The following is a 14,247-nucleotide window of genomic DNA, read 5'->3' as shown; positions in this document are numbered from 1 at the left end:
TGTGTGACGACTGCTACTTCCTCAATAAACAAAGGCAGGAAACGATTGATTCAAAACTGTTTTCGTTGAACTTGAACATCTCCTGGAAATATTGTTTTCATTTTCATCCCTTCTCAAATCGTCGCGACAGACATGGTTGCCTTGTGTGTTGCAGTAGCCGCCCACTCCTTGTGCTGTCAGGCCGGCAGGGTGGAGCTGACAGAAGTACACATGTTTTAAGCATGCTCGGATGCTTCTCTCTCGCCCTCTGTATTTCCCTCCCTCTAATGCCTGCACTGCTTAGCTGAAAAGCGAAAGAGGAGGGCCCGGTACGCGAGCCAACAATGCTTTCTTACCAATCACATGGTTTCCCCACCCTCAGCTCCCTCCCTCTGTCCCTGTCCCTGTTTACTCCCTCCCTCCGTCTCTATGCACGCCAACCAAAGAAAAAAAAGTGCAGGAGGAAAAAAAGTGATAAGCAGTAAGCAGCTTCTGGGTTTTGCTTTCAAGCGCACTCCTGCTGAAACGGTGTGAGTGAGTGTGTGTGTGTGTCTCTGTGTGTGTGTGTGTGTGCGTGGGGCGTTCACTTTTTCTCCTGCCACAGTAGCAACACTTGCAGCAGCGTCAGACCAGGACAAAAGGCTAAACGCAGCAGAGCCACAGGAGGGGAAACTCAGGGATAGAAGCCGGCAGAGTGGCCCAGCGTGACTGCACTTCTCAGGGAGGAACTCAACCTGCATTTAGCCCTCCAGGGCGTGAAGAGGGGAAAGGACAGATCTCTGTTAACCGGCCCAGGCTGCCTGCCAGCCTCTCCTTGCCCGAGCTGAAGAGCACAGCCTGATACTGACAGTGACTTTCACTTCCTTTTTTCACAATCACCTCAGTCTGTGTCATCCAGAGTCTAGCCTCCTGCACCTGGACGTCCTTCCCTTCCATCCACCTGTCCTCCAAGATGTCAGAGGATGACTGCCTCTCGCCCATTGGCCTGGACTGCTGCAGTTGCTGCCTGGACCTGGCCAACGGCTGCGATGACTCCATGTCCGGCGGTCCGGCTCAGGGCCTCCAGGGCACCAAGGGGGCCCTGCCTGGAAGCCCAACAAGCCCCAGTGTCAGTCACTTCCGCCAGCTCCGCAACCAGCTGGTGTACCAGAACCTGAACACAGACAAGCTGAACAACATCATGAGGCAGGACTCCCTGGAGTCGGTGGTTAGGGACCCATGCTTCCTTTTCAACGAGGGGATCTGCAACAGCAACATTGACCAGACCATGCTGTCCATACTGCTCTTCTTTCACAGGTACGTCTGGTGTTCTCTTATCTGATGGGTACAGGCTCATCTGATAAGGCAGCAACCGAATTTAGAAGGTCTGTGTTTAGTATGTATCAGCTGAAAGTTAGCCTGAACTTCTGCTTGGGACATTCAGTTCTAAATCCATCTCACCTCTTATGGAACTGCACATATTGAGCATCCTTTTGCTGATATTTTGCTTCAATGAAGCAGACGGTTTCGGTGACTCATCTGGTTTCTTGGATTAGCCCTTCCTCTAAAAAGGCTGACATAAGTTTTTACTGATATGGATTCAGTAGAGGCCAGAAAGAGGCTTACCGATATTTCTATGTAAAAAGCACATCTATAACCTCTACACACCATTTGATGTAAACATAGATCGGGTCAGGTTTTGTTTAATTTACTCAGGTATACTTTGTGTTTTTCTTACTAATATTTCAAATAAAAAGTAGTTGGAATGTGCATCCAAAACAAACCACGATGCAAAAACATTTATGCTGCTAACAGTGTCTCCAACATCCATGTCTGTCACGCAGCACATCTTACACGTTACATAACGCGACAAGACGCGATATGTCCATTTGCGGAACTCTAGCAACATTATAAAGTGTTTTCCTTTGAGCGAGGCAAATCACTTCAACGATGACTAATAGCTGCAAGACGTATTTTTAACTCTTAGAAAGAGATGTTGTTCCTAAATTCCATTTCAAAGTAGAAGTGAAACATTATCAAAGGGTATTTACTTCAAAACAACACAATAGTGGAAAAACATGCCAGAGAACAGAGGTAAACAAGAACAAACCTTAATCCAAAACAGCAGGTTCTTGTCATATTGTTTCAATTAAAAATAACTTTTATCGTTAGAGGTCAATTAAAACTGGCCCGACTCCCTCTCAGCCTCCACCAAACAGTGTTTCTAAATTGGTGTTTGGCAGCTCACTTCGCACTGTATTGCGAGGAAGAGAATATCCTGCTACAAAGCTGTTGGCACTGTGATGGTTTGTTTGGCAGCTGCCGTCAAATGACTTCAGCCCTCAAATTAACAGTTACCACCCTTGCAGTCGGCAACAGTTTCTGACCGTCGCTGAACTCCTGAACCCGAGCCAGCGGGGAAGCTGTCATTTCACATGGCGTGTGTGCGGTTATCGGAGCAGTAAAATGTGGAGATGTTCCCGGGAAAACGTCAGATAGCCCAGCAACAACACAAAACTGTTATTGAGGCCACCTTTGAATGTCATATATTCTGGAGCTGTAGTTACCTGAATCCATAAAACAGAGATATGTGTTAAAGGGTCATAACATTAACATGTGTGTCAGACATACTGTACATATGACATGTAGGATAACATGGGTCTGATAATCAGGCAATAAAGGTTTTATATGGTGTACCAAAGGAATCTTGATAAAAATTGACCTTTGGCCTCAAACGTACATTACTTTGTTGTCAACAGGCTGTTTTATTGAAGTCACTGTACATTCAAATCAACTGACTGGTGTCTATTCCCAAACTGACTCTGTATAAAGCTGTACAACTAAGCTCTTGTCATATTATATTTGAAGTTAAATAATTAGAAAAAAGAAAATACCGTGAAACTATGTTTGAATAATATAAAATAATTGAATGACAGCATATCAACTTAAAAACTTAAAAAACTTACCAACAGAAGTCCTCCCCTGGTACTGATGCTTGAGAATATTTTTTATTCTGAGTGACATGAATTAACACATCACATGTTAAACTACTTTCCCTCCTCGACAGATAATGTCTACCGTGATAAAATGTACCTGTAGTAAACATGTATATGGCGCTTGTTATCAAGGATTCAGTTATTTGCTGATGATATCATATCATAATGTTCTCTGGCTAAGACATATTATCAGCAAGTTATCACACTCAGGCTACCCAAGAATTGCCAAGTAAGTTAAATTTTAACCCGTATTAACTTGTTACGTGCTACGGGCTATTTAAGACAATTCTTATCGCCCTATGTATTGTTAGCTTCTGCTTGATTGCAGTCAATAGGAGTAAACACATTTATGGTGCAGAACACGTGATGGTTTAACTTGATTTGGTGACTTTTGTATGTGAAAAAAAGTGAATCCGTGCCAAACTCTCAGATGGATGGAAAGAGCAACAGGTTTTTTTTTTTTTATTGTTTTAACACCTGACAAACGGCCTGAGACATTTGCAGAGCGTCCACACACTCTCTTTATTTTTCCGTCTGTTGAAGTTACACAACAGCTGTTTCAAGGCTCATTAATTTGACAGCGTTTCAGCTGATATTGTGCTTGCTGATCGGAGCTGCATTATTCAACGAAGGAACAATCTGTTCCTGATTTATTTATGATAGCGAGGGCGTGTCGTTATGATTCTGTTGGATGAAGAACAACAGGTGAAGGAACTCTGAGTTCAGGACTGCCAGCTCCAACTGGCACGACCTTTGAACGAATAGAGCTTCTCAAACTAAACTTTTCTTTTAGTGCATACGAATTGTTCTCAAACTTATTGGATGTGCTAAGAGGATTTATTATTCCCTGCATTCGGTGATTACACTGTCCTACCTTTATTAATGACCGCTGGCCGGGCTTTGCTGGAAGCTTTTCTGAACTGCTCTGATTCAGTTCTTCTTCAGTAACCAAGGGTTTGAGGATTGTACAGTTTTGTAGAATATTCTTTAAATGATTTTATCAGCAAACAATTCAGTGTACAAAGTTTTCATCTTGTCTGTTTATGTGAAAAACTATCTCCAGTGTAGATGATTGAATTAGTCACAGAGCTCACATGTCACAGGGGTGAGGAAGATAATGTTATAAGTGCCAATATTTCTGCCGTTTCTGGCTCAGAGTCAATGTGCTCACTCGTGCCATTGGCCGGAGGGGCGGCGCACCTGTCTGTGCCAACTGTTTGCCTGACAAACAAAGTCTTTAGCCAGAACACTTTGTTCCTGAACCTTCCCTTCTTCAGAGGGGGAGTCACACACACCGATCATGTGGCTTCCATGCAGGGGCTTTCTCGCAGGATTAAAACATTGGTTTGTGTTGCCATGTGGGATTTTCCAGCAGAAACACAAATGCACTCATTCATTCAAACGTGTACTCAAAGTCTGATCCCGGCAGTTGGGACGAGAAAGCTGCCTTGCTGAGCTGAGGAGTGCAGAGGTTCATGCATTTTTCAAGTGCTCACTTCAGAAGGGCCCAGCTTCTGATGAAAGCCCTGCCGCACTTATTTACTGTGACCTCAACATGGGTGGTCATTCTACCCAGAAGCCATCACTCTCATTTGACACTCAGTATCCATCAGTATGAAGCAGTGGCAGCGAACGTGTTATGTAAATGATTCAAGGGCCACAGAAATGTGCTGAGAGGAGAATTCGTCCTGTTTGAGGTAGAGCCAGGGAGCCGAGAGGGATGGGATCCACAGGATAAGACCAGAGGGAAATGTGCTGATTTCCTGTGAGGCTTAGAGTTGGCGACACTTGGCTGGAACCAGAGAGGCACTGTGACACACCTTTACCCCAGGCAGCCACTCAGCACATGGCGTGGTCAAGAGCGGGGAGCCTGCAGCGATGACACGTTCACATTTATCACAAGACTTCATGTCTGTGACCAGTCGGTCAGTCAAAACCCAAAAGAGAAAGAACATCAAGGCCCGCGGCGGCAAAGAAGATGTAACAAAGTGTCAAAGACGGGACCGAGCTGAGCAGGAGTTTGCACCCTTCATCTGACAGAACTCCACTTTTATAGATAAGACCATGATGACCCATCTTTTAAAGTGCCAATACTAGATAATGCGATCACTGCTGAACATACTGTCAATGCTGAGTTAGTCAAATGAAAGAAGTGATGTTGACACACTGCCAAGATCAAATGAAAGTGATGATGTCACCAGGTCCTCCTATGATGGACCAACTCTCGAAGCACCCCGCAGACACCAATTATAAAATTCCCAACATTTAGAAAAAGCTGAATGTATCAAAAGGTATAGTTGGAATAAGAAACAAGAAAAAGACACATGTCCTGAACAATCGAAACATTTATATTTTGAATGGATGAAATCGATTGGTTTGCAGGATGTTTTCTTTGTCTTTATGTTAAAAGCTAAAGTCATTCTCTTCCAAAGAAAAATTTGCTCTTAGACTAAGGCTAATTTGCGGCTCCGACTTGAATGTTTGTCCTTCTGAAAATTCTGCTCTGGCAACCATGGGCTTCAAAACAATGTTAAAGGTCGGACTTTGGAATGGGATGACCACTGGCCTTTGGCTATGGCCCAGTTAACTACTGAGCATGACCTCGGCCCTCCCATGATTGAGTGGAGACAGACTCCAGCTGTGTCAGAGACCCCACTGGTTTCTAAATTTGTGATCCAAGTGTAAACCGCAAAGTAGCTTTGCCACTATATGCCCATGTTGTTTCTGAGTGGAGACCTATGTTCAGTGATCAAGTGTGGAAAGGTTATGGAAAGTGTCTCTGCCACGTTGTACAAAATGTCCCTGGGTTAAATACTGAACATCGGATTGCGTCTTATAGAAAAAGGTGTTTCGAGTGGTCATCAAGACTAAATAGCTCAATATAAAAACAGATCATCTATAACATCCGGAAATCCACACAAATGTATATTTAATTATCCTTAAAACTGTGACTATCAATGGAGTTTTTTTCTAACTCAGGGAAGGATTCAAAGTCAGATTAGTCCTACATCCACAAAACTGTGTTTTCATTTCGAACATGACCTCTGTCCACAAAAGTAGTTTGGTTCTGTATCAGTATTAATCCCTGTCTATACTACCAGATCTGTAAATGCACATTAAGTGACCACTCACGTTGACCCAATGTAGGGCTGAAGACGTTGCATTAAACGGGATCTATAGAAGATTGCTGCAATGATTTTGCTTGGTTCCTACGCATATGAGCAGTTGTATAATCAGCGAAAACAACAGGGTCAGCAATATGCCTGTAATTGATTATCCATGTTGGCTCGCTTATCAGTGTTTTCTTCTGGAGGAGGTCATCAGCGCCTGATAAATCAACGAAGGCTTCGCCGGGACTGAAAAGACCCAGTGTCGGCTCTAAAACAAATTCTGTTTCACATTTAAGCATCAGTGCATGACAGTGGACAAATTATCTGCAGCACAGAATAATACCTTATAATAAAATACATTGAATATTCCTGGAGATTGATCGGTTAAGTTAATTTACATGTCTGATGCACCTGAAACATGATCTATCAGTCAAAGCAGAGCAGTCCTACCTGCCCAGACACTGACGGCTTGGATTTGCATAGCATACTCATCACAAAGGCAACACACCCACACATTCTCTTCAGACAACAGAAGAGAATGTCTCTCTGAGTGAGTCCTCACACAGGGAGGACTCACTCAGAGAGAATGGTGCACCCTGTCTCTGGATGTGGGAGGGAGAGAGGACAAACAAAGGTGCTCAGTCACATCTGGACTTGCAAAAACTGTGGGTAAATAACATCTGGCTGTTCCTCCCACCACCAACCCTGGGTGTATACTGACTTATACAGATCACATTCTGTAACAATAGAAGCAGATAAATCAGTCAGGAATGTAAAGATATAGGATAAAGACAACTAAACACTGTTTCCTCTGTATTATTTAACCTCTGTAAGATTTTCCGGGCCAGTTCTAAAGAATGGGGAAAAAAACAGCATATCACAAACATACAGCACAATTAAAGCAGTATTGTGTCTTTGTTTTTATAAGAAGGCTGTTGCAGGCTGTAGCATGCACTGGGATCAGATTGAATCTGACTAATGCAACAAGTGCTGAAATTCAAATGTCTTATCCCTTCCACTGCTACAAAGAAATTCACAGGAGAGAAAAGTGCGATCTTGAGTCCTTTATAAATACAACACAATCATTATGAGGTGAAACACATATGCTGAGTTTGATACTTTTGCTGTGGTGGTCTCTCCCAGTTGTCTGCCCCACATTAAAGCTTTGAAAATGTTAGACACATCCCTGCTGACCACAGAACCTGTTTCCAATTACATTTCATTGCGTGTCTCTTGTCAAAAGAAAATATTACGTGTCCTGAAGAAGTTTGAGGAAAGTTACATAACTACACGGATTGCAGGTGGCAGGGGGATGTAAACAAAGGTCGGGGGATTAGTTGGGAGAAGGCGAGGGGAAGGATGTCGGTTGAGGGAACAGATCCATGTCCAGGCGAGTCTTACCGAGCCAATCCCTGACAAACAAAGGGCACGGAGGCGAGCTCTGAGCAATGTCAGGCCAGAGGGAGGGAGAGAGAGAGTCAGAGGTAGTCTAACAGCCAGACAGGAGGGAGGCGCAAAGACAACACATAGACAGGAGCTGGCAAAAATAGTGCACTGTTGACACTTGTAGTCGGACTCTAAGATATAGGTGGACGGCAGTTGTCTTTGTGCGGCTAAAGGAAGTGATCGTTTGGCTGTGGGAAGATGTAAAAAGCCATGAAAAGTGTTTCTTTTACGGCTGTTTTTATGGGATTCCTCAACGGCCAGACTTCGAACACCTCAGTGTTGAGAAGTGACAGTCGGAGAGCGAGAGATTAATTAACAGTGTTGAAAAAACATTGGGTTTTCTAAAACGTGCTGGTACAGATTTGGTGATTTTGCATCACGAATGAGTCATGTGCCTGATTCTCATCCCTGTGGGACCAATTTAAAGAGGGATGGACAATAACGGCTTTTTAATAGACCTCTTGAGTTACTGACTTGTTGTGTTGTCACCGTGTGAATGGGTTGCCCTTGGTGCTGTGCCCGAAGATTGCCTGGAGACTCATTTCAATGGTCTGTGTGCAAGTGCTACGTGTGTGTGTGTGTGTGTAGATGTGCATGAAAGTCCCTGTATGTGGTCCCTTTTAGAGCTCCTCTATTGGCTCAACCGTCTCTAATGTCCAAGCGGTTGATGGTGCATACTTTTAGCTCGCAATGACACACATTTAACTGACAAACTCACAAACATAGACGCACACAATGAATGCCATTATTTCCACCGACTCCAGTAGACAGAGGTCTACAGACACACCCTGTACCGCAGCTGATACAATTACCTGTGTTCAGTCTTTATCATCACAGAGTGGTTACAAGTTCACTCGTCCAACAACTTCATGTCAAACATACCATGCAGTGAAGTACACCTTTGCACAGGCCGACATATTAAAGAACACGGGTACTTCCTTATTTTGAGATGATCATATGCACCTGATGACAGAAAATAGTCATTTGCAGCTCATAGCTAGAAATACTCTCTCAGAATTAACTATTTCATCTTCAAAACTTTGAAACCTTGACATTATTTTAGGCTTTTTTATGTTTTGGGCCATTTTCATCATATTTGGTCAAAAAGCACAAGTTTTAAATGAGAAGTTTGACCATGGAACGACACGTAGAAGAATAGTATATGTTTTCAAAAATATACTATTGTAGGTAATATTGAATATTTTTAATATAATATTATATAATATTTTCTATAATACATTTTTTACAAAAGTATTACCCTTTAAGGTTTAGTTGAAAAGGCTCCATCACAACCTTAATAGCAAATCTATTTACATTTATTTTGTTTGAAATAATTCTCGGAATCTTTTAATCAGCCTATCTTATTTAATAACAGCCATAAGGCCCTGGGATTAGAAGATTGTCTGTGTGTCTGGTAGACAAGACACACGCCCCTTGGCAACACAAACACTCACACACAAACATGAAGACATGCACACTAGGTGAAGTAAAGGTGACCCACAGCATTATGTTGTTGTTGACACATCACCACAGCTGAATCCAGCTAAGCTCTTTTGTCCTGTGTGACAGACAGTGGAGATACAGTATGTTCCAGAGGTGGATTAGACGCGTATAAGAAACATGTCAAGGTTGTCATCTGAATCAAATCCTCGAGATCAGAGTGTGTCGGAAAAAGTCTTTGTGAGGCATAAGAGGGGATTGACCACGCCCTGTTTCTTTAATTAACTTAAATTCATATTGTAGGGCACTCCCTTTTTTTTTAACAAAAAACATATTCGATAAAAATGTAAGACAAATATGCATTCAACATTACAACATTGCTTGTAACGGGAAGAAAACTCACTTAGATGTCATCTACAACTATTTCTATGAAAAAAAAGAATTCTTATATACGGGAAAAAAAGTCATTATTTAACAAGAATTGTCATTATATTCTGTTGAACTTTTGCTTCTCATAAAATCATTATAACAGACTTTGAAATTCTAATTATTTGGTAGTAAAGAAAAGACTAAAGTAATTAACTGAAAGTGAAAATGAAATCTGCCCTATGGGCAATTCCCTCATTGCTTTAAAACTATGTCAGGATTACTTTGCTATGGCCCTAAACCATCATTTAGTGCTGTCATCACGTAGCAAACTGTTAACAGAGTACAAGAGCTTTAACCCTCTAAACACCAATTTGAAATGGTTGAAGCTGTCCTAAAACAAACAAGAAGAAATAATAAGAATAAATATCAAATCAAAAATAAATACATGGCTCTCCACCCAACACAGACACCTGTAAGAAGGGTGTGGAACGTATATAAATTGGGAAATATTTCAACAAAAGGAAGGAAGCGTTCTTACAAAAATGATTCAACTATTACTTCAAAAGAGAGAAGTAGCACCATCCATCCATTTAAATCCTTTCATGCTTCTTGTTTATGCAAGTCTCTTTGGCCTTTCCTCGTATATTTGCAACATCTATCCTCCCATTTCTTTATCCTTGTTTTTTATTCCCTCTCTTTCTTCATTGTCTCTTTCTCGATCCCTTCAACTCACTTGCTCTAGTTGGCAGCAGTTGGACTTATATAAGGGGCGTTGGACTGACCAAGGCTCACGCTCACTGCCTTATCTGTTTGGACCATGGCTATGGCGCCTATCTAGATAATAAGGCAGCCTGTCAACACTTGCCATAACGCACATACATACACACCCACAAAGACACACACAAAGCCCGGGATGTGACTATGAGTAATTCAATATCAAACAGTCTATGTCTTATAATTACACTCTTTTAATAGCCATTAGACAGTCATACCGTTTGCATGACCCCTGATATTATTATTATATTTGGGTTGATACCGTTGATACGTTACCTGGCTATTTCCATCAGACTGCAGTCTGCACACAACAATGTGCTGTACTACAGTGTTAGTCCGACAATGGAAAGTATGTGTGTTGCCTAGAGTTCCTGGTCTGGATGAAGGGAAGCTGAAATGATGCTGTGATTAGACTTGCACCATCCAGGCTGAGCGGTACGAGCTGCCGGCTGGAGAGTAATACAAATTTCATCCAGTCCTATTTTCATTACCACAGGATCCCCGGGCTCGTTCTCTGACTGCATGATGAGTGAGAGTGTGGTAACTCAGCCTGCCACTGAAGGCCAAGTTCAAGTTTGGCTGAGATGTGGAAACACAATCTTTTCCGGACTGTATCTTTCTGCAGATCCATGGGGATTGAAGTAAATTTAGCAACTGACTGTGTCAAAGCTTGACTGTGATTTTGTGTCCAATTTGAAAGAGCTTGAATAGAAAAAATTAAATGGAATTCTGGTGAATATGTAACTATTCTTTGCGTGGCAGCATCCTCTAAAAGGACTGGCATACCCACCATTCATTTTCAAATTCAGTCCGAGGATTTTTTCCATCTGTGTCTCCCTGGACGACTGTTTCATAATCCCGAGCACAGTTATCCCACACCAAATCTTTTTCTTTCTTGCCACAATAGTCTGAAGCACAACACAGCCAGACACTGCTTTTGTGGAGTGGGTTTCAGCCAAGCCTATCATTAGCCTGGGTTTTATTCACACACAGGTTGGGTACATCATGTACCTAAAGTGTACCTGCACCCACACAAACACACACACAAGGAAAGAGTAACAAAACTATAAAGAATGGAAATGAGAATGCACTTCAGAACTCACCTTGCATCAGCTCAAATCACATGCAAATGTGTCCACAACCCTTCATCCAAAGAACACAGACTCACACACACACACACAAAGGCTCTTACACAAACACTCTCAAGATGTCTTGTACTCTGCATGACATGCCGATCAGTATTAAAAAAAAAAACGCTTTAGCAACGGATTTTGTCACAGCCCATTACTGAGAAATGAAAAAGAGTCACTGGGAAAGAACACAGTTAGTCCTCAGAACTCCTGCAGGTCATGAGATCAGGCTTTCGAGTACACAGGAAAGCAACGCGAGCAGTCACATGACCTGTTGTTGAATGTAGTGGTCATCTGCAGACTGACAACACACTTTTTCTGATTTAACTTTTCTTACTCACTACTAAACAAGTTGAACTATTTGGGATGGATGGGTGATTTTTTGCTGTCAGCGTTTTCCGAGCATGCCTTTCCTGCCATGCGACTGGACAAATGGTAATGAGGTTGGTATAAAAGGCAAAATAGGAACCAGTTTGGGTCAGAGAGTTCATGTCAAACACAGTTAGGCACCATCAATAAACGTATAAATAGATTATTACTGAAGTGAATGGCATCTACTTCCCATTACACAATCACACTGGTAAGTTACTCCACAGTATCTGAGTGGAGTTTAACATATAGGTGAGTTAAAAATATATTTGTATAATCTTGAAAGACACCCTTACAACACCCACCCCAACTCTGGGAACTTTTGTGTTTCACTGACATCTGTAATTGCATCAATAAATCGGGCCTATGCACAACATTGACAGTATATGAAAAAACAAGCGAGCGAGAGACTTCAGCGTTCAAGCTGGGAAACTGAGTGGGAGGCGTGTTGGGCAACCTGCCGTTGCTTTGGTGCAACGGGTTTGTTGCACCAGATGAATTGTGGAATGCAATCAATTTCATTGCTAAATCAAGAAAGTATTTTTTTCCCCCGTAAGGCAAAAGCAGAGCTTGGCAGAAAACTGAATGTCATCTAGCTGCCATCAGGAGTTAACGTTTACGGTATACATTCTCTGAAAAGGCTAAATGACTGGCAAATCCCCATGAACTATAATCAAACTTTGACTGCATGGTTTCCTGTTTGTTACTGGGGCTTCCAAGTTTCCAAACTCTCATTGGCTTTAAATGTCCCTGCAGTAATGGAGGCAGGCTCTGTGTGAAAAAAACAGAAAAGCAGTGAATGAGAAAGAAAAAAGGAAGAAGCTGAAAGACAGAACCGTTCAGATGGCTCTTGATTTTCTGGTTGATTGCATTTCAACCCTCACCTATGGGCGCAAGCTCAATCAGACAAATTAAGTTTACTCCGTCAGGTTGCTGGGATCAGCCTTAGAGATAGTGTGAGCAGCTCAGACATACCGAGCCCTGGGTAGACCTGCTGCTCCTTCAAGTAGAAAGGGAACATTGGAGGTGGTTTGTGCATTTAATCAGGAGGCCTCCAGGACGCATTCCACTGGAGGTTTACTGGGTCACACAGCCAGGACTGAGGTAGATTCAGAATTCACTGAAGGGATTATATTGGGGGGTGGCTGGGGAGAGGGATGTCCGGGGATACCCCACTTGGTCGGCTACTTCCGCAACCTCAGCACGGATAAGCGGCAAAGAAAAGAATACCTCAAAAGGCAAATTGTTCCTCCTTGATAACAATAGAGGAATTGCAGTGAGACAAGGATAATGAAAAGATAATGCTGATTATATCAGCGTTTATTATGCGTACAGTTCTGCGAAACTAAAAGCAGAAGCTTGCAGGGCTGAGGACCAGATTGGTTCCACTGGCAGGCTACAGCAGCGGTTCAAGGAAAACGTGGAACTGTCCTGCCAGGCTCTTTTTCTCTGGATAACTTTATGGCAGACGAGAGCCTGCAAGAGGAAAAATAAACGCCTGTGCTAACTTTCAGTGAGTCTGTGATTGTTCCTGGTCGTTGCCCAGCTGAGAGACAGTGCGAGGCTCTAGCAAATGAGCAAAAATAACAAGATGTGTCCTGTCCAAGGCCTAACTTGTGCCTTTGTGTCACTGTGTTTATGAGAGGCATGTCGTACCAACGGGGCAGCCTGCGGTGGTCGAATCTGATGGGGGCATTATGCCTCCCTCTGCCCAGCCATCTTACTGTGCCATCGCAATTAGCACCAGTGAAATTAAATGACCTCCGTCTGCATTCCTTCCAGTATGCTGTCATGGAGCAGAGTGACTCACAGACACGTCGTTATGTTCGCATGCTATGGTGTGTTTACACAGTCTGGGATTGAGCTAAACAACAGCCATCCGAAATAATGTAGATGCTTTTGCAGCAAAGAAACACATGCAGCGCCGATGCTGGGCTGAGGAAGCAGCGAGGTCACTGCCAAGAAAGTGTCCGAGCCCGGGAGGAATGTTGACAAATGCCTGAAATGTCCTCTCCCTCCCTTTCCTCATTTGTTCTTCCAAAATCGAGTACCAAAAAAAACCCAACAACCTAATTCCATCCAGACAACCATCAACAACTCGGACACGAGTCTGTCAAAGACCGATTTCACGCTGGCCTGAATGCAAGGTGTTATAACGTGGAAGCGGAGCCTGCAGTATTCTGGCAGAGGGAGAGAGAGGAAAGAGGGAAATGTAAGTAACGCTCCAAGTCTCAACCCTTCAGTACTTGTGAGCCGACGGTGAAAAGGTCAGTCGGGGTCAAGAATGTTTTTTTTTTGGCGTCAGTAGGTGCATCTTCTGCTAAGAGCTCGAGCTCAGCTGGGAGACTGATAGTTGACCTGGTGGTTGACCTGTTCTTAACAGCTCTGTGATCAGCAATGGTCAAACCGAACAACTGAAGAGGAGAAAGCTTCTAAGCAAATGAAAAAAACACATTGAGAGAAACAAGAAATTATGTTTTTTTTTAAATGAGACTACCTTGTTAATCGGGAGTGGGTTTGAAGGAGCATTATGATTCCTTTTCCTTGCTGCCATAAGTGGAGGCACCCATTTACAGGAATTTAACAGGAAATCATAATCATCTGTGTGCTGCATGACTCTTTTCCTCTCTTCACATTTCCATCTGCCTTTTCCAC

The 14,247-nt window shown here is 42.8% G+C and overlaps 1 protein-coding gene across 1 annotated transcript in view; it reads left to right on the top strand.

Annotated features, from left to right (window-relative positions):
- The first annotated feature begins 454 nt into the window (after nt 1-454).
- tsc22d3 (TSC22 domain family, member 3) overlaps nt 455-14,247 on the top strand; it is a 35,075-nt gene continuing 21,282 nt past the window's right edge. The window contains exon 1 of the mRNA XM_062393342.1: nt 455-1,275. Coding sequence (XP_062249326.1) covers nt 932-1,275 — 344 coding nt within the window. The 5' untranslated portion in view covers nt 455-931. The remainder of the gene's footprint in view (nt 1,276-14,247) is intronic.

Source organism: Platichthys flesus, chromosome 8 (genome assembly GCF_949316205.1).
Source record: "Platichthys flesus chromosome 8, fPlaFle2.1, whole genome shotgun sequence".
In the NCBI taxonomy this organism is placed as follows: Eukaryota; Metazoa; Chordata; class Actinopteri; order Pleuronectiformes; family Pleuronectidae; genus Platichthys; species Platichthys flesus.
Note: the sequence above shows the minus strand (reverse complement) of the source record. Positions and strands in the feature narration are given on the sequence as shown.